Consider the following 20,606-nt stretch of genomic DNA (forward strand, 5'->3'; position numbering starts at 1 on the left):
CAAGAAGGCCTACTAGCACTCCCCTCCCTCTAATCTTTACCCGCTACGGAGACATGAAGCTCAGCTGCCCCCACCCGATGCAGCCACTAACCCTGGGCGCTGCAGACGCAGCTGGCGAAATCCCTCCTTCCACACTGGCAGGCTGGCTGGCTGGCTTCCTTTCACTTGCGCGAGGGAAAAGGAGGGTGGAGGAAAGCGTCCGGGCATTAGGAAACAAGTAGAGGTACAGGGGTTGCGATGGAAAAAGGGCTCTTCCAGTGGCTCCCCCACCCCGTCCCCAAAGCTAGGGATCCTGGAGGTAGCCAAGTGCACCTGAGGAAGGTAGACAATTGCTGCAGCAAAACATGATCTTCTGTTGCACTGTTCGCAAACAAGTTTTACATCTAAGAATTTTAAAAATTCTATTTGACACCCGAGAGAACGCAACACGATAAATATCCTCAACTGGGGGGGGTTGGCTCACAGGTGGGAAGACATTTAAATAGGTCTCACCTAATTTCTTGAGGCAAGGGTTGAGCTGGTTTGTACAAATCACACCGGTAGAAAGCAATCACTGTGAGTTCATATCAACTATTTGCAGCCCCTGTTCCTGAGCAGCAGCGATCCCTCCGCCTCTTCTCCTTTCCACCCCTTAGAGGCAGCCACTCCTCACCCCTCCCCACTGTGTACCTTTCCCAGAATACAGGACCTCAGGCCAAAGATACCAGCCCCATTAATCACCTCTGCTGTACCCCAATCATAGTAGGGAAAGTCAGACCCAGAAAGGAGACAGGACTCAACAACCATGCTCACAGGGCAGATTCCATTTGCTGCCTCCAGCCCCTCATTCCCGCCTTAATTGTAGGGCTCTGCATTATAGCCGCATAATTCATGCCTCCCTAATTAAGGCTGTCAACAGCCCCCTTGTAAAGCTGGAAAATGTACAGCACCTGCTCTCTGGGAACCCCGTGCCAGGGATTGGTAGTGGGGAGTGCCAGGTGTGTGAGGGGGACTTGCCAAAGGGTGCATTGATTGGCTTCTCAATCGCAGTGCCGGGCATTTATGTTTGATTCTGGGAGCAGGGAAGATGCCCAAAGGGTCTCTTGTGCCAGGTATCCAGGCACAGAAAGGGGAGGAGGACTGGAGTATAGGGAAGTTACAGGTTTTAAAGAATATGCTCTTAGCACTGCTTGCAAGATCCTACCTCTCCCCTAGAGGGAGGTGCTGGGAAACAGTTTGCAGAAAGTAAAACGGGAAGACTAAACAGAGTAGCCTTTGGTTGGTATTACCCGCTGGTGCTTGCTGCTCTGGGGCACCTGAAGCACAGAGCTGCTCAGACAGCTCTTCAAAGGCACTAATCCTCTCAGCAGCTCTGCAGCGAGGCCTGGCAGGGAGAGGTAAGGAAAAGGACACGGCCCTTGACTCGGCCCTCTTCTCCCTGCTGGGCAACCTTGGCCCTCACAAGCTGAGACTCTGCCATGCTGGGAATAAATCATCTCACGGTCTACTTAGGGGGACAGGTCAAAAGCTGAGAAAAGCCTCAAAGGTGTTGAGGTGGGAAGCAGAGTCCGAGATGCTGAGGGCAGGAGGCAGTCAGTTGGGAGAAGTGCTTGTTTCTGTGCTCTTGGTCCTGATGTGATCCAGGGAAGGTGGCCTGTGCTGGATTAGATTCACCAGGGCCTATAGGTCTTCTGTCACTCTGTAGCCATGGAGGGGACCGGTCTCACTGGGGAGTGGAGCCTGGCCCCATGCCCTGCAAGAGGAGAAAAGCTTGTGTGGGCTGAGTCAACAATAGGTAATTGGATTGTAATCACTCGCCTGGCTTCCGCGCACCATTGGGGGCGCTGCTTTCAGTGAGCAGTCAGCACTGTGTGGTGGGAGGGGGTAGAGATTCAATAGCAAATCCCAGGTGGACAGCCAAGGGGGAGGAGCAGCAGATGGGCAACTTTTCTTTCTGTCTCTCCCTCCCCTTCCTTGCCTAAATAACGCTGGCTGCCTATTAGCTATTTACCAGCAGATCCAAGGTGGGTCCACATCTTTTGTGAAGACTAAGATGGATGGGTAAAGGGCTAAGGTTTTGGGGAGAACTCTTCCCCGAAATTCTTTGTGTTGAAGGATGTGCTGGTGGAAAAAGAAAGTGCACCTAGGAGTACAGGTAGAGGTGGCAAAGATGGAAGAGCTGGGGCCCTCTGCTCTCTGAACCTATTTGTGATCAGAGTTTGACCTGGATCAGAGTTTGGGTTTAGTGTACTTGTGAGAGACTCTCACCCTCAACCCTCTCCAGGGGCACTGTCCCAGGCAGCCCAAAGATGTCTATGGCCAGCAAACCTGGCCTCTGGGGCTCCCTTGCCAAGCAAAGGAAACACAATTCATCATCAGGAGGGAGGTACCTTTCACCAAGAAAAGAAAGGGGAGTGGGGCCCTGGAGGCAGAGGGCAGGGCAAAGTGGCAGGAGGCCAGCCTCACTCAGGCTGATGCAGTGCCCAGATGTGCCAGCCAGTCAGCCCGCTTGAGTTCTAAGGCCTGCAGGAAGCCTTGGACCCGCTCTTCTCGTCTGGCTGAGAGTTTGTGCAAGCGTGTCCGTCGGAGCTGGGCGTCCCCACTGGCCTGGAGCCCCTCTTGCAGCAGCTGTTCTGTCACTGCAGCCTGGTCCCTCTCCAGCTGCTGCCTCTTCCGATCCTCTGCATACATGTCTCGGGCCTTCTGCTAGAGAAAAGTGGGGATTGGGGTGGGGAGATCATTTTTAGGCGTGGGTGGAATTGGGATGGAGGAGGTAAGGGTGGGGCACAGGACGGGCCAAGTTAAGTGGAACAGTGGGAAGTCTGTAGCAGATCTGGAAAAGTTTGGGAGTAGGTGTGCAATGGGTGGCGCCCATGTTGTATAGGCAGGGCAGTGGCAGTTCTGGATCCATCTTGGTTTGTTTTGGGTGGGAGTTTCTATATTTCTTGAAATTCTTCTCAGGTTTGCACTTGGAAGGGAACAAGGCAAATGTGGGTGTGACTTCTGGTTCCCCCACCACCTAGCTTTGTGGCTTTGGGCAAATCCTCTCCTAACCTCACTTCTTCATCTGTAAAGCGGGGTTGTGCCTACCCTGAAGAGTGGTTTTAAGGATTAGAGATAATGTATGCAAAACCCCTCCAGCATATTAGCAGGCTCTCAAACAGAAACAGCAATTTTACAAGTTATCACTCTGATGCAAGGAAGGTTCTATTCCTGCCTGGGGCATATGCAGTGGGTCATTTCTTTGGTTTCCCAGGTCACTCTAAGGGTGCCATCCTCCCAACTGCCTAAAGTTATCTTTCAGAGTCTGGATCCAGAACTGCCTCTCATATGGAGACCAGGCTGACTCGCGCAGCAAATGGCCCTCCTGTGAACATTATGAGAAGCAGGTTCAGCTTTCTTAAGCCACTTACTTCATCCTGCCTCTAGAATAGGCATTAGTGTCCACAGTCCACATTTTCTGTTAGAAAAATGAACCCTTGAAGGCTCAGTGGAGCCCCCAGGCTCCTGGAACCAGTTCTGACACCAGGTAAGTGATTATACTCCTTGGCAGCACTTCTCATACCCTGTGTGTGTCTTCAGACAAACCATAAACTCCTAGAGGACAGAGACTGTGGCTTTTCCTTTCTGGCACTTGGGGCACCCTGTACATGTGAAATGCTCAGTACACTGACTGTATGATCCCAGGAGGACAAGGAGGATGCTCCTGGCACAGAAGGGGAAAACCCTTTTGGAGCAGAACCAAGGCCTTGCTGTGCCTCACTGATGCTCTGCTCCTGCCACTCTAACAGGCTGCAGAACCTTAGCACCAGAGTCCCTCCTGCCAAACCTATTCCATGTGTGAGAAACTCCCATTTTGCTGCCGATTTGGTATCCTATACCCTTTGTGACCCTTACCACATTCTACCTTGTACTGTGGTATCTGGGTACCTGTCTGTGTCCTACTCAGCCTGTGAACACCTGGATTGCTTTGTTTTAATCCTTTAAGGAATATCTTACATGTACACAAGCACTTCATCTGTTGTCTCACTTGACCCTCCCAAAAGAGCTACGGAGGTGCTGGAGACAGACATGGAGGTTCAGAGTAGGGAAGTGATTTGCTAGGGTCTCTCAGCAATAAAGACTTACTGCATGAATAAAGATGACAAATGAAAAATCTGGAAAATCCCCCCTCCAGGCTGTTGAATGATCCAAGGCATTCAAGGATACTCTTCTGCTATGATAACGAACACCCATGTGGAGCTATGAAGACTAAAACAAGCTTAAAAAGTTGCTGTAAAGGTCTTCATCTTGTTAGAAGGGCTTCTTCCTGGCCTTAGTCAGGAGGAACCCGGGGTCCTACATACAAGACTTTATTGGGGGTATGGAAATGCACAGGACATAGTCACCGCGATCCATGTGCCTACAGGCTGAGTAGGACACAGAGATGTACCCAAATACCATAATACAAGTTGGAATGTGGTAAGGATCATCATGGAGGTAAGAGAAAGGGCCATGCAGTTCAGAGGAAAGAAACTGTGGTTGATGAAGGTCAAGGGGGCAGTGAAATCTCATGGTCAGGCAGAATCTGAGCTGAGCTTTAACCAACGGGGAAGATTCAGATAAAGGTAAAGTGTATGGGGGGAGGAGAATATCAGCGGGGGAATAATGGGCTACTATAGATCACTCAGGAAATCAAAGAGCGTGATCAGGCCAGTGTGAGTCTGCCTGGAATACTGGGTTTGAGAAGTTTCTGTCCAGAGGACTCCCTCACCTCTCCAAACCTCTTTCTTCATCTGCAAAATGGGGACGATAGTGTCCACATCACTGGGTGGTTTGAGGAAAAATGAGATAATGAATGCCCAATCTGGTGCCTGGCTATTAACAGTTAGCCCTTCTTCTGTCACCACTGCTTGTGGCTAGGGCTAAGTAGGCTAAGTCCTGGCTGAACAGGAAGGAGGAGGGCACCGAGCCACAGAAGGAGGAAATGCGGAGCTGGTTAAAATTGCTCCATGAGGCTCAGGCTTTTTCCAAATGGCAGCCCTAGACTGAGTGCTGAGCAGGGAGGCTGCAGCCAAGCAGACCCTGGCCCCTAATTTGCCAGGAATCAGCGATTCACTGTTAGGATGACAGAGTCAGGGGAGCTCGTAAAGACCATGAGCTCTAGCCTTCTCATTGTACAGACAAGGACACCAAGGCTGAGGTGGGGAGGGGCCTGGCCTAGGTCACACAGTGGTTTGAAGTTCCCTTGGTTTCTCCACTAAGATAACTTTTTTTTTTTTTGCGGTACGCAGGCCTCTCACTGCTGTGGCCTCTCCCGTTGCGGAGCACAGGCTCCAGACGCACAGGCTCAGTGGCCATGGCTCACGCGCCCAGCCACTCCGCGGCATGTGGGATCTTCCCGGACCGGGGCACGAACCCGCGTCCCCTGCATCGGCAGGAGGACTCTCAACCACTGTGCCACCAGGGAAGCCCTAAGATAACTTCTTGAAAGATCTTTGGGAAATGTGTTTCGTGCCTCTGGATAAGCTGTACTTTCTAGGGGTGGAGTGGGGAACCAGTGGCCTGCATCTGGGCACCTCTGTGCAACCTCCACATGGTCTAGATCTACCTCCCTATCTCAAAGGTGTTGTAAGTTCTTCTCAGGTACTCAGCCTCTGAAAATCTAGGCTAATGGAAGTCCTAATAGTCAATTTCTCTCTCCCTGACCATACTGTCTACTTTCCCTGTATAATGACCTATCAGGGGAGAGGGCGTTAATAATTACCTTAGACACTTCTTATGCAGACCTTATGTGGTCTTGGTGTAAGGGCTCCAAGGAGCTCCTTTTGAGAAATGGGGCCCGAACCTATTAATATAAATCTCTCCTGGGCATTAAGCCTCTCTGCTCTTGTTCTCTCCTCAGCAGAATTAGAGAACAAGATGTAATAGCCCCTCCAGTATATAAACCCTCAAGTCCTCTGACCTCACTGGGGCATGGAGAGGATGCAGGTCTTGGGTTTCAAAACATTCATTAGCTAATGACAAGTCTTCCCAAAAGTCCCCATTTGCCACAATCAATATGCCCAGGTCAGTAGCATGGGGGGGTGCATTTCTGAGGGTTGTTAGAGACAGTACCTCTTGCTGGAAACATGATGTTTTGACGAGCACCCAGAGTCTCCCTGCTAAGGGAACTGTACTGGCGATGGGATGAGCGGGATGCTAAGTGTCTGTGGTTTTTCTGGAGACAGATGAAGTCTGAAGAGCCCAGAGACATACACTGTGAACGATATTGGCCACCAGTCTCTGAAAATGAACTCTGTTCCAGCGCTTTTAGTGTATTAGCTTACTGAAGACTTATCACAAACCTGTGAGGCAGGTATTATTATTATCATTACTCCCCTCATTTTACAGAGGAGAAAAGTGATTCTCTGAAGGGTTAAGTAATTGCCCAGTCAGTCACACAGCTAGAAAGCTGTGCCATGACTCAAAGTCAGGAATGTCTGAGACAATAGCTGAAGTTTTTAACTTCTCTTGAGAAGAAGATAGTGACTACCTGAAGAGCACTAGAAATAAAATGGTTGATTGTTCCACCCTGGCGTTTAACCTCTGACAAATGCATCAAAGGAAGTTTAGTGGGAATATGTATATTCTCCCTCTATATCATTACAGATTAAGTGGACCGAACACTTATTCCTCATCTCTGTCAAAGATCCCCCCCATGGACCTACCATCCATGCAGCCTGTAACTGAGGATCAGTGGCTCTGTACTGCTGCCCACCCCTTCCTTGCCCTAATTTTCTATCTGTCCTACTGTGTCATAGTCAAGATTTCTTCCATTTGCCAGCCCCCATTCTCTAAGACTGATGGGTGACCACCTGGAAACTGCCATGGTCCCTTCAGATACCAAGGTCTAGCCTCCAACAATTTGTAGCTGAGTCCCTGTTTCCATTAGCATCCATCAGCTGCCCTCATCCCAGTGAGCTACTATAGATCAAGAACCCAACTCCCTGCCCTGGCTTCCTGCAGGGAATGGGGACATACTGGGCTGGGCTTAGAGACAGAGCAGCTCAGAATTTAACAATGGGAATTTGGGAGATGGGTCAAGAACACAGATGTGGAGGCAGAATACCAAAGGGTATGGGAACAAGGAACTGTGAAGAGTCCAGTTTGGTGATGATACAGGATACATACAAGGGAGATATTAGAAAGATCAGCTCTCTGGTCTGAGGCCAAACTGGCCAGGATGTTGTCAGTCTGGATTGTACGCTTAGTGCTTCTGCTGAGGTGCTAAGATTTCTAGAAACAGAGTTTGAGGGCTCCTGGGTAGAGGAAATCTGGCCAAAACCTCTATGAGGTCTGCTGAAAAAAGGTTCAGGGCAGTCAGCATCTCTGTTATTACTTTGGTTTCCTCACTCTAAAAATGGGGGCAATTAATAATAGTATCTACCTTACAGAACTACATAGAATATAAGTAAAAGGATGCCTGATACGTAAGAACTCAATAAATGTTTGAAATTATGATTCTTAGATACCAAATGAAACTCTTAATGGCTGTCCTCAAACACGTTCCACCCCATCCTAGGAAACGGCAGAGCCATCTACCCAGCTGCCCAGGCCAAAACCTAAATGTTTTGGTTCCTAATAACATTAACATTTTACTCATTTGTTTTATCCTACAAGATGAATAAAAGAGTTTCAGAGTTACATCATCAACATTACCATTAATAAACCTAAGTAATGTTTAAGTTACCTTTCCAGTTTGTATTATCCTTAGAATATATCCCACCAAAAATATATAGTCAGAGAACTATGTTCAGGTAACTGGAATTAATCCCTTTCACTGGGGGTTATATTATCAACTTAGTTTCATTTGTTCCTGTTTTAACTTTTGTTTTTCCTCCATCTCAGTCCACTCAGCCCTCCCCTTCTCTACAGCTGCAACCCCACCTTGAGGCACATTCTCCCACCTGGACTACTGTAGGAGTTTGGTCTCTGACTCCTGCCCTCTGAAAATCCTGCGTGATTTTTACAAAATATAAATCAGATCCTGTCACTCCCCTGATCAAAAGTCTTCAGATGTGTCATCATGGCCTACAAGGCCCTCAGTGATCAGAGGCCTGACTCCTACCCAGCCTCATCCCACATCCTTCTCCCTCATGTGTGCTGACCTCTTTCTTTGTTCTTCCAAGACCTAAACTTTATAACTTTAGTATCCTTGCCCTTGCTGCTCCCTCTGCAGAGAATAATTCTTTCCCCCTGGATTTTTACCCATCTGGCTATCTCTCATCTCTAATATAATGGCTTAAAAAAGACCTCCTTAGAGAGGCCTTCCTTGACTGCTTTATTCAGCACCTCCTGCTCTCTTCATTACCTTCTAGCATATCACCCTATTTTCTTCATTGCCTTATTACAATCTGAAATTATTGTGTAAACTTGTTTACTTATTATCTGTCTCCTCAAGTAAAAATACAAGCTCCATGAAGGTAGGGATCTTGTCTGGCCAACTAACTGCTTGACTCTCTTGTGCCTAATACTAACATAGTGCCTGACTCAGACCAGGTACTCAGTAATAGACATTTATGAAATGAGTGAAACTTGAGGTAATTCTTCCAATAGCCATGTGGGAAAGTATCTGAGAAACCTGAAATTACTAAAAGACTTCTCAGCAGCCAACTCAGAGACAAGAATATCCATACATAAAAGCTCGTGCACCAAGATCCTCTGGGCTTCATGCAAGGCCAGTTTACTCTCACTTTACAGACAACTCTAACAAGCTTGGTTGCCTGCTTTCCTTGCCTGTAGCTGATTTAAAACTGGAAATAGGAAGAGAAGGGAAGAAGGGATGCTGTCAAAATTAGCCATTGACCATATACAAGAAATCCCAAAGCCAAGTATTTTGGGACAATCTAGCTTAGAGAAAGAGTCCCACCCTTCAAGGCCATCCTGCACAGTGAAGTACTTCAAGAGGGCAGTTACTAACAATATTATCGTTATCAGCATCATTAGAATGTAATTATTCTAATCATCATCATTATTAGCAAGTGCCTGGTATACAGAAGGTGTTAATGAATTATGCACAAGACCTGTTTCAGAACAGGTTTTCTATCAAAATAGGATTAAAAAAAGTTTTAGTTCTTAAAGGGAGACTTGGTCATGTGGAAAAATCTGATATTCATTCCTCTTTGACAGTGGATAAGTGAGACTTTGCTGTTTTTCCTTTTACTTGAACTTAACTTCCTTTTTCAAATTCTGAGACTAAGTGATCAAGCACATGACCAAACCTTCATGATTTGATTGACTTATTCCAGGAGTTCTGGACTTGGGATTCATGGAAAGATTTCAGGAGTTATGTGAACCCCCAGAAGTAGTTTATGTGTTAAAGGGATTAATGTAATTCTATGCAAAATGCCATGTGTTAGAGTGATCTTTGCAATTTTTCTAGGGAGATGGTCTACGGCTTTCGTTAGCTTCTCCAAGGAGTCTGCGATGCCAAGGGGACCGAAAAGCCCTGGCTTAGATCATTATTTCCTCCTGGCCATTATCTCTCCAGACTCAAGAAGCATCACCAGGTTTGGGTTTAAAATTCTGTGACCTTGGGACAGTTTCCCTGCCCCTCTGTTGCCATATCTGAAAAACAAGGACACCAAACCTGCTGGATTGCTGGAAGGGTTAAATAAGAAAACTTACATGAAAACACCAAAGTGCCTTAATAGACCCTCACTACGTTAGCTGCCACCACCACACACACTGCCATTATTATTAAGAGTCCTAATCAGACGTAGGTGACTCTGCCTCCTAATGAAACCTGTTTCAAGATCTGGTGATCAAAACTGAAAGCAGAACTTCAAGTCTTGGTAGAACACAGTTTCATACAAAGACAGTGCTATTTCATTTTTAATCCCTCTGGAAGCATCTTGGATTTTGTATACTTCCACTTCTACAATCTTTTATTAGGCCAATTCCTTCAGGGAATAATGGCCAATCTCTCTGAAAAGCCTTTCCTGGGTTTCCATAGTAAAGAGATTAAAGATTTATAACTTGAATCCCAGTTCCATCTTTTATTGGTTATGTGTCCTTAGCTAAATAATTTTGATTTACTCATTTGCACAAATGGGGCTAATAATACCTAGCTCATTGGGTTCTTGGGAACATTGAATGAGATAGTGTATATAAACTGTTCACAGTGCCTGACACATAGTAAATACTCAGTAAGTGGTAGCTACTCATCATTAACATGATTATTAGCAAGTGCCTGACATATATAGCCGTGGGTGGTCATCAATGCTAACCCCTTCTTCCATTCCATCCAGTCAGGCCAGCCCTGAACTCTTACCTGAAGCATGCTATGGTTCATCTGGAACTGCAGGATGGCCTCACAGAGGTTCCAAAACGTGTATTCTGGCCACAGAACAGGCTGGAACACCAAGCAGGAGTGGGAGGTCTGGGAAAGGTGGGGAAGGAAGAGAGTATGGTTTAATAACATGTTACTGGAACACATCCCTGGTCAGGCTCCAAAGAAAGAGCAGGCTGATCACACCCATAGATGAGGTTGGACAGGCATCCTGAGCTGCAGCTGCCAGCCCGGATTCACTCACTAATAGGGGGACGGGTCATCTGAGGCAGTAAAATCACCTGCCTGTAGCAAGGCAGAACCAAAGCGAGACTAGATCAACACTTCCACCAGGATTTTTCTAAGCCAATTTTAGGACTATGAAATAACATCTAGATTATGTTACTGGCTCTTGGCCCTTAGAGGTCATCTGGGAGACACAGTGTCTGATAAAAGTTAGCAATGAACAAATGGTAGCTGTCATTGTTATTTTTAAGTAGCAGAGTATGGGACAATGGTTAAGAGCATGGGCTCTGGGGCCCGACTGCCTGGCTTTGAATTCTGGCTCCACCGTTTACCATCTACTTGACCTCAGGCAAGTTACTTAACTTCTCTGGGCCTCAGTGTCCTCAACTGTAAAACTGGGTAATAAGAATAACTAGTTTTTACGGTACTGTGAAAATTTAACAAGATAACATACATAAAGCAGAGCAAAGAGCTGGGTGAACTTTTAACAATAATCACTGATATAAGACTCCCTTTTGGAACATTCTTGACAGCCACTGCTTGACACCTTTAGTGGTGAGGAATTCAGTGCCTCAAGGGGGATAACTTTAGCTGTCAGATAGCTCATTAAGTTAAACCAATGTCACCTACCAAGGTCTCAGGTCGTTTCTCTGGAACAACTTTATTTCTTCTTCAAAGTGACATTCTTTCAAATATTTGAAGGCTAGCTTAGAACTGCCTGTTATCTGTTCCCAAGGTTGTAATGACTTGTTCACTTGTCTTTTCCAACAAACTGTAAGTTTTAAGATAGTAGGGATTGGGCTTCCCTGGTGGCACAGTGGTTAAGAATCCGCCTGCCAATGCAGGAGACACGGGTTCGGGCCCTGGTCCGGGAAGATCCCACATGCTTCGGAGCAACTAAGCCCGTGCGCCACAACTACCAAGCCTGCGCTCTAGAGTTTTCGAGCCACAGCTACTGAAGCCCACGCGCCTAGAGCCCGTGCTCCGCAACAAGAGAAGCCACCACAATGAGAAGCCCACGCACTGCAACAAAGAGTATCCCCCGCTCACGGCAACTAGAGAAAGCCCACGCACAGCAACGAAGACCCAACGCAGCCATAAATAAGTAAGTAAGTAAGTAAGTAAATAAATAAATGATAATAGGGATTATTTCTAACTTGGTTACTGCCATATTTCCAGCACAAAGGAGGAACTTAATATTTTTTTCCCAAGAGAATAAACTATCACCATTCTTCTCTCCCAGACCATTATTCTTCACTCATTCCTTATAGCAGCGGTCCCCAACCTTTCTGGTGCCAGGGACCGGTTTCATGGAAGACAATTTTTCCATGGACAGGGTGGGGTGGGGGGATGGATGGATGGTTCAGGCAGGAATGCGAGCGATGGGGAGTGGCAGATGAAGCTTCGCTTGCTCCCCCGCTGCTCACCTCCTGCTGTGCGGCCCGGTTCCTAACAGGCCGCAGGCTGGTAGTGGTCCGCAGCCCAGGGGTTGGGGACCCCTGCCTTATAGGACATGAGCTTCAGACTCCTTGCCATCCAGGCTGGCCTCTTCTGCTAAGTCCTCTAGTTTACCAGTGCAATCTCTTAAAACCCAGTGCCCAGAAGTAAACTCTCTAGACATAATCTGACCTGCAGAATGGGCCATAAAACCACAAGCTGCACATTATACTGCTTTCAATATAGCCAAAGACTAAAAGTATCTTCAGTAGCTAAATCTTGTTAGTTCACTCTTAAGACTATGGTCCATTAAAATTTCCAGAACTTTACCACGTGAATTGCTTCCAAGCTGAGTTTCTCCCTTCAGCCTCTCCTTGAACAAGATTTCCCCCAGCCAAGTGCTACTCAGGGGCCAACTTAACAGATGATGGAGATTTTCAAGCAAAGACAAACTTATTTTGATATGGGCTTTTAGAGAACTACCTACACTGGGATAACTGAGCTGATAGGCAATGGCAGGCCCTGAAGAAAGAGTCTGCATACAGTTTATATCTCCTGTGGCCTGTGCTTGTGTAGATGCCGCCCTTTATTCTACAGGCGAGAAATTAGTAAATGCAAGGCGAGGTTCTAGCCCAGAGGTGCTGGGTGACATGGAAGGTTACCAGGGCAGAAGCTTATGCTCAGGGACCTAAGGCAGAAGTCCAGTTCCTTGAAGAGAGGTTCAAGTAAAGCTTTCACCACAGCTGGATAGCCTTGATTCTTCCCCTGGGCACTTTAGACAGTAAGAACTACACAGGCTCACAAAGCCAGGGACAGATGAGGAAGGGATAGCAAAAGTTACCAGGCACAGCCTGGAGACATTTATCTGGATTTTAGCTGACCCTCCAATCTGTTTTGTGGGTGCAGTCACAGTTTTCAGTTTCGACACAAACAGAACAATGGTTGGAAACGACCTACCTGCCAGAGGAGGAAGTCACTGAGCCTCACTTCCCCAGAAGTCCGTATCAAGATGTCAGGATGAGGAGAGTGGTTGGTATAAAGGCACTTATCCAGCAGAGACTCAGAGACATCGCTAAGGTGAGTGGGGAAGAGACAAAGATAAGTCCACATCTCTTTTTGGATTATTCTCATGGTGAACTTCCTTACATAAAGCTTCCCAGTTTATAGAATACCATCAAATACATTAGCCAATACTACCTGGTATGTAGAAGGCCCTCAGCAAATGCTTGATAAATTAATGAATGGTTTCAATCCTCACAACTACATTAGGTACTTCTATCCTCACTTTATAGATAAGGAAACTGAGGCTCAGAGAAGATGAAATGTTTGCCCAAAGCCATTTAGTTGCAGCCTAAAACCAGATGCACCCACCAGAATATGTGTTGTCCTTCACTTAAAACACTTGTTTTTAAAATGGATACACCCTATGACTCTGCAATTTGATGAAATACTATGCAACTGTTTTTTTTTTTTTTAAATAAATTTATTTATTTTTGACTGCATTGGGTCTTCGTTGCTGAGCATGGGCTTTTCTCTAGTTGCGCTGCACAGGCCTCTCATTGCAGTGGCTTCTCTTGTTGCGGAGCACAGGCTGTAGGCGCGCGGGCTTCAGTAGTTGTGGCACATGGGCTCAGTAGTTGTGGCTCGCGGGCTCTAGAGTACAGGCTCAGTAGTTGTGGCACACGGGCTTAGTTGCTCCACGGCATGTGGGATCTTCCTGGCCCAGGGCTCGAACCCGTGTCCCCTGTGTTGGCAGGCGGATTCCTAACCACTGCGCCACCAGGGAAGCTCCCTATGCAACTGTTTTTAATAGAGGTAAATCTAATGCATGGACTTGAAAAGATGTCTAAGATGTAATATTAAATGAAAAAAAGCACATTTCAGAAAAAATACAGTGTGGAAAATACACACACACACTTACTCACACATGTGAATACATGTATATATAAACAAAGAACAAAATCTAGAAAGGCATACACCATTCTATTAATGGTGATTACCTCTGGAAGGTTGGATAAGAAGGAAATACTATCTCTTTTTACTTTATATACTTCTGTTATTGTTTGAATTTATGATAGAGAACATTTTTAAAATCTTACATTTGGGCTTCCCTGGTGGTGCAGTGGTTGGGAGTCTGCCTGCCGATGCAGGGGACACCGGTTCGCGCCCCGGTCCAGGAAGATTCCACATGCCGCGGAGTGGCTGGGCCCGTGGGCCATGGCCGCTGAGGCTGCGCGTCCGGAGCCTGTGCTCCGCAACGGGAGAGGCCACAGCAGTGAGAGGCCCGCGTACCGCAAAACAAACAAACAAAAAAACTTAAATTTAAGTCATATGGACCATGAAACACTGCAAAACATCCACGTTACTTAGGATTTGAAAAAACAGCAAAATGATGAGCCCTCTTGTGTTTGATCAGAGCTACTTTCCCAAGCAGACAGACACTCAGAAAGGAGATGGAATGAAGGAAGAATGGGGACTGGCAGCACTCATCTTAAGTTAAACTCTCCAGTCCATGGAAAGAGGGTATTTGCAAGACTGGTGTGTGGTGGTTCCAAGAATACTGTTTACCTATCCTGCCAAGTATCCAGAGGCAGGATTCAGAATCTCCAGGTGGTAACAGCTGCATCTTAGGAAGGGTCTAGAAGACAAAATTTCTGTGTGGGAACATTTTTCTGGGTGCATAGTCAAAAAAAAGCAGAGATCCGGGCTGAGTGTTCAGAACAAGGATCTACACTTACTAGCTGTGTGCCTTTGGGTAAGTTACTCCATCTCTCAGTCATCTTTTTGCAAACCACAGAGGGAGCTTTATTTTCTGTACCGTCATATGGTAAATAATATTCACTTATGACTGGGCAATAGGAAGGGCTCTGGTTCAGATTTCCCTGATAATTTCCCTGAGTCTTGTCTTGATAGCATGATCTTAATTCTTTAATTAAGAATGTGAAACCTGGGAGTTCCCTGGTGGTCTAGTGGTTAGGATTTGGCACTTTCACTGCCATGGCCTGGGTTCAATCCCTGGTTGGGGAATTGAGATCCTATAGGCCACATGGAGCAGCCCCCCCCAAAAAAAAAAAAAAAAAGTGAAACCCTGTGCAATCAACAATTTCTCAGCTCTCTTATTTTTGAAATGGCACATTTGTCCTATCTACTTATAGGTTATTGTGAGAGTCAAAACAAATGAAATAACAGATTTGAGTGTACCTTGGGAACTATAAAGCACTACATAAATAAGAGGAATAAAGGTTATTTCCAGACCCACTACCTTGCTGTGGGACTTTGGATCCCCACATAACCCCTCTGAATTTCAAATGTGTCTGCATTTTTTTTTTTTGGCCGCGCCGCACAGCATCGGAATGACATGCAGATTTCAATTCCCCAACCAGAGATCGAACCCGCAGCCCTGCAGTGGAAGTGCGGAGTCTTAACCACTGCAGCACCAGGGAAGCCCGTCAATGAAACTTTTTAAACCTTCGTTAACTGGTCTTATAAAATAAGACAAATAATAGTCACTACCTTATATGAAAATTAGATAGGAATATGCATGGTAAACTCCTACTAGTCTCATGCCTGCCTCATAATAAGATCTGATGACTACTGTTTATTTATTTATTTTTAGTACACACACACACACACACACACACACACACACACACACACACACACACACACATTTTTTGCGGTACGCGGGCCTCTCACTGTTGTGGCCTCTCCCGTTGTGGAGCACAGGCTCTGGACATGCAGGCTCAGCAGCCATGGCTCATGGGCCTAGCCGCTGCACGGCATGTGGGATCTTCCCGGACTGGGGCACGAACCCGTGTCCCCTGCATCAGCAGGCAGACTCTCAACCACTGCGCCACCAGGGAAGCCCCTTTAGTATATTTTTTTGATGTGGACCATTTTTTTTTTAAAGTCTTTATTGAATTTGTTATAATATTGCTTCTGTTTTATGTTTTGGTTTTTTGGCCATGGGGCATGTGGGATCTTAGCTCGTGACTAGGGATCAAACCCACATCCTGTGCATTGGAAGGCGAAATCTTACCCACTGGACAGTCACGGAAGTCCCTGATAACTATTAGTTATTAATTTTTATTTTTATACTGTGTTTTTGTTCATTTCAACCCTCCTATAAGGCAGTCAGTATGCCATAGTGAAAGAGAACACAGGCTCTGGAGCCAGGTTGGAAATCCTGGTCAACTGTGTGAACTTGGACAAGTTATTTAACCTCACAGCAAGGTTCAATTTATAAAAACAGTATCTACTTCAAAGGGCCTAAGGATTAAATGAAATAATGTACATGGAATACTTAGCAAGTGCTGGGCACAGAGTAAATGCTTAGTAAACATTAGCAATTATTATTTTTTTTTTATTTTATTTTTTTTTATTTTTTTTTTTGCGGTACTCGGGCCTCTCACTGCTGTGGCCTCTCCCGTTGCGGAGCACAGGCTCCGGATGCGCAGGCTCAGCGGCCATGGCTCACGGGCCCAGCCGCTCCGCGGCATGTGGATCCTCCCGGACCGGGGCACGAACCCGCGTCTCCTGCATCAGCAGGCAGACTCTCAACCACTGCACCACCAGGGAAGCCCGGCAATTATTATTAACACTATTGTTTTAAGAGGAAGACAGAGGCCTACAGATGGTCAAGACCTGCTCAAGAGAGTTTATTAACTATCATTTATGCTAAATCTAATTCCTTCTTTTATAATTTGAGATTCAAAAAACAATCTGTTAAAATGACTGGTAGAAAAAAATATATTACCCTGGAAGAAAGGAAAATGAGGAGTTGGATGGTGGTGATGAGAATAGAAAAATTCCAGTTATGGGAAGGGTAGAGCCTGACTGTAATTAACTCATTGACTCTCTGTTATAAATATGGATTTGTCTAAAGCTGAATAATGTAAAAAGCACTGCCTCAGGCCCTGATCAGCCCAGTCTGAGTTGAACACCAAGCTTCCTGAGCTGATGGGTTGAGACATCAGCCTCCTTACCCTAGCAACCCGCCCAGTCCACGCCATGTCTGCATGACTAACCCACACAGGCAAGTTACTAAACCATGCAGGGCAGAGAAAACGGATATGAGAAATCTAGCTGGGCAAGAAGCAGGGGGTCAGTGGCTACTGCAATGTGGTATCAGTATAAATCACACTGCACTAAGAGGCAAGATCAGAGTTCTAGTTCCAGGCATGAATGCATATTAAATCTGCTTGCTAAATAGCTTTTTTTCTTTTTAGCATAAACATTTGTCCCTTATTTTTTTAAATATATTATTTAATTTATACAAAAAATTATATAAAAGATTAATCGTAAAGCACTAAGAATAAAATGAACTATGAAATCATTCCCCAAACCAAGAATCAGAAAATTATCAATAACTTTCATCTACTTATATATCCCTCATCTACTTATATCTCATCTTCCTGCCCAGCCCCCATACCGCCAACTTAACCAGTATCTTAATGTTTCTCCCCCAATGGCTAATTTTCGATCCACATATTAATTGACCTCTCTACAGCATTTGACACTGTTGCTCCCACCAATGCACACCCGCCACACCACCTGCGCTAACAAACACCCTCTTTTCTTGGCTTCTGTAATACTGGCAGCCCTTTTGTTTCTACCTTTCTGGTTGTTGATTCTCTTTTTTCCTTAAGGCTCATTTTCCTCTACCCAGCCAGTAAAACTTATGAGTTTCTCAAAACTCCATCCTAGGCCCTCTCTTCTCACTCTAGACTCTCCCTTAGATTCCTCATGCTCTCTCTTTGCTTCAGTTACCAGACTGCTATCTCCAGTCCCCACTTCTCTCTACTGTCAACCTGATATCTGTGTTCAACATCTATAATATATCCCAAACCAAACTCCTGACTTTCTTCCTCAAACTGCAGCCTCTCAGGGTTCTCAGCACAGCGAAGGGCACCACTGTCCACTGTTTTATAAGTCAAAAACCCTGGAGTCACCCATAACACATCCTTGTCCCAGAGTCAATCCATCAAGTCCTCTCGATTTTTTTTCTAATATTTTTTTTTATTTTTTTGAATTTTATTTTTTAATACAGCAGGTTCTTCTTAGTTATCTATTTTATACATATTAGTGTATATACGTCAATCCCAATCTCCCAATTCATCCCACCACCACCGCGCAAGTCCTCTCTATTTGATCTGCTTCATAGCTCTTAATGCAGTCTGTTTGCTCTATTCCACCATCACCACCATAATCCAAGCTCCCTTCCAAGTACTCTCTACTTGAATTATTCCAACAGTATTTGTGCAACCAACAAGCTCCTCATAATACTGCCTCTTTCCCCAGTTACTGCTTATCCTCTCACCCCCTTCTTATGTCATTTATCATTTCCTTTGGGGAGCCTTCCCTACCAGGTCCATTCCTCTTATTATAAATTCTTGTTGAACCATGCATCAATGCCTTTATCATGCTTAGCATCATTATAAATTTATGCTAATTTGTATAATGTTGATAATGTTAATTTCATTCTCACTGAGAAACTTCTTCATTTTTAATTTAGTTTCCCAGGAAAATCGAATTATACCCAAGAAGGGAGTCAGAAAACCTCCTGGGTCCCACAATCCCATATATAATAAAGGTAAGGACAAAAGCTCTGGAATCAGACAGTTTTTGTTAGAAGTCCCAGCTCTGGCACTTACTAGCTGAATGACCTTGGGACAGTCATTTCAATGTGAGCTCAGTTTTCTCATCTATAAAATGGAGAAAAGACTCAAATCTCTTAAACATGAGAATATTAACTTAATCAAATAAACACAGCATAACACATTGCCTGGCTTGTTTTTTGCTACTATTATTTTACTACTGCTGTTGTTAGTTTACTAATATTATTACCAAAGGTTACACTAATAATAACAGGAGAGGGACTGAGCAGACAGATGGCTTCTAAAGTCTCTCCCAGCTCTAGTAATTCTACCGTGTTGCTAATGATGAACAACTTTCTTTTTGAAAAATACCTGGATCTTGCATGAAACTGTAACATGAAAGGCCTAAAGGCCAATACCCCCAACAAGCTGCATTCCTGAAAAATCATTCTTAGAAAAACTCTGCCAAAGGGCCAGCAGGGCATCATGTTTTATTGAATGCCACAGTGTTGCTACAAGCCATGCCATTTTTTCTGGAGCTTCTTGGTTTGTGGTGAACACAGAAATTCTGAAGCAGGCTACAATAAGTCATTCCAAAGCTCTAAGTGCAGGGGACCACCCCTCTCAAATCTTTCCACATACATTCCCGATTTGACTTCTGGCTCAAGTACATGACTTAGGAGGGATTTTATGGTTCGGTGTAGGCCTGTTTTCCCTATCATGCTCAACAACTGCGATACCTGGGATCCAGCAGGCCTTGCTCCACTCCCCAGGCCATCTCTCTCACAGCATTGCTGATCTCATGACGGGATGTGTAAGCAAAACAGACGTTCAGGAAACACCTGAGAAGGGAAGAACAGAATAATTTACCAAAGGGGGACAGGGACTAAGGAGTGGAGTCACTTATTACAGAGCACCCCTTCTGTGGTAGAACAAACACACACCAAATGTTAACCATGGATACCTCTGAAAAGCGAGATTATTAATTTTTTGAGTTTTCCAAGTTTTCTTGGGAAAAAAACATATTAGTTTTGTAGTAAGAAAAATACTAACTGACCCTTATTATTCTCCTAATCTTCTTCCCTTCTGCTAACCCCCAGCTTTCAGAGGATGTGAATTCACTGTGATATTAGAACAAGCAAAGAATAGGAAGGAAGTCTGATGTGAAACAAATCCACTGCCAAATATGCATTATATCCCAAAGCCACACATAATGAAGTCTGGATTATTAAACTGTTCTCCTCTGCATCTGCATGCCCTTCCAAGGTCATCCCCTCTATTGGTTAAAGCAGTGGGACAGAAAGAGAATTTCTTGAAGGATCTGTCTTCAGAGACAGGGATAAGGCCTGCTACATTCCCACCCCATTCCCTGTCAATTAAACACACACACACACATATATATAAAAATACATATGTACATGGGGGGCAAGGCACATGAAGGAGGAAGATAAGAAACTGTATGTGTGAGTATACACACATAAAACAAGGTGCTGCAGAACCACCTCTGGTCTGCCCTGCAGATGGAGGAAGAAGTCTCAAGCATCCAAAACCAACTCCTCATTACCTCTTGTACCAAATGCAGACCAAGGAAGGGCCAGGACGTCTCCCTAAAGTTAGCAGGGAGTCATAGATTAATACAGTCCCTAAGGGGAAATCTGAAAACTTACTTGTTGTAGTTCTTGGTGGCCTGCACAGCCTGTGCAATCAGCTCCTGGAGATCCAAGGGCAACAAATGCAGATCACCCAGGACCCGGATACATACCCCATGCTTCTGCAGTTTCTCCCTGATCAGGGGGGAAAGGAGGCAGGTTTGGGAGGTGGGACAGAGCACCTGCTGAGCTGGAGAAAGCAAAGTGCTTAGCTGATACTCAACTACCAGTTTTTGAGTGCCTTCCTGTGTGTCAGGCACTGATCTACAAGTATTATTTCACTGAATGCCCTCAACAACTCTGAAGGGAGTTTACTACACTCCCTGTTCTACAGCGGGAAACTGAGGCTCAGATAGAATAGTTAGATAGGGATTGCCCAAGGTCATACAGCCATCAAGTGCTGTGTCG

The 20,606-nt window shown here is 45.3% G+C and overlaps 1 protein-coding gene across 5 annotated transcripts in view; it reads right to left on the reverse strand.

Annotated features, from left to right (window-relative positions):
* Positions 1 to 387: 387 nt before the first annotated feature.
* Positions 388 to 20,606, reverse strand: part of DHDDS (dehydrodolichyl diphosphate synthase subunit) — a 28,321-nt gene continuing 8,102 nt past the window's right edge. For 3 of the 5 annotated variants that reach the window (XM_060140961.1, XM_060140962.1, XM_060140963.1), the window contains exons 5-9: positions 20,217 to 20,333; positions 19,290 to 19,391; positions 12,911 to 13,025; positions 10,274 to 10,381; positions 388 to 2,685 (exon numbers count right to left, since the gene is read on the reverse strand). In XM_060140961.1, the coding sequence (XP_059996944.1) occupies positions 2,446 to 2,685; positions 10,274 to 10,381; positions 12,911 to 13,025; positions 19,290 to 19,391; positions 20,217 to 20,333 (682 nt within the window). In that variant the 3' untranslated portion in view covers positions 388 to 2,445. The remainder of the gene's footprint in view (positions 2,686 to 10,273; positions 10,382 to 12,910; positions 13,026 to 19,289; positions 19,392 to 20,216; positions 20,334 to 20,606) is intronic. The other 2 variants (XR_009539032.1, XM_060140964.1) reach the window with 2 other exon arrangements.

This window comes from Lagenorhynchus albirostris, chromosome 2 (genome assembly GCF_949774975.1).
Source record: "Lagenorhynchus albirostris chromosome 2, mLagAlb1.1, whole genome shotgun sequence".
NCBI classification, from domain to species: Eukaryota; Metazoa; Chordata; class Mammalia; order Artiodactyla; family Delphinidae; genus Lagenorhynchus; species Lagenorhynchus albirostris.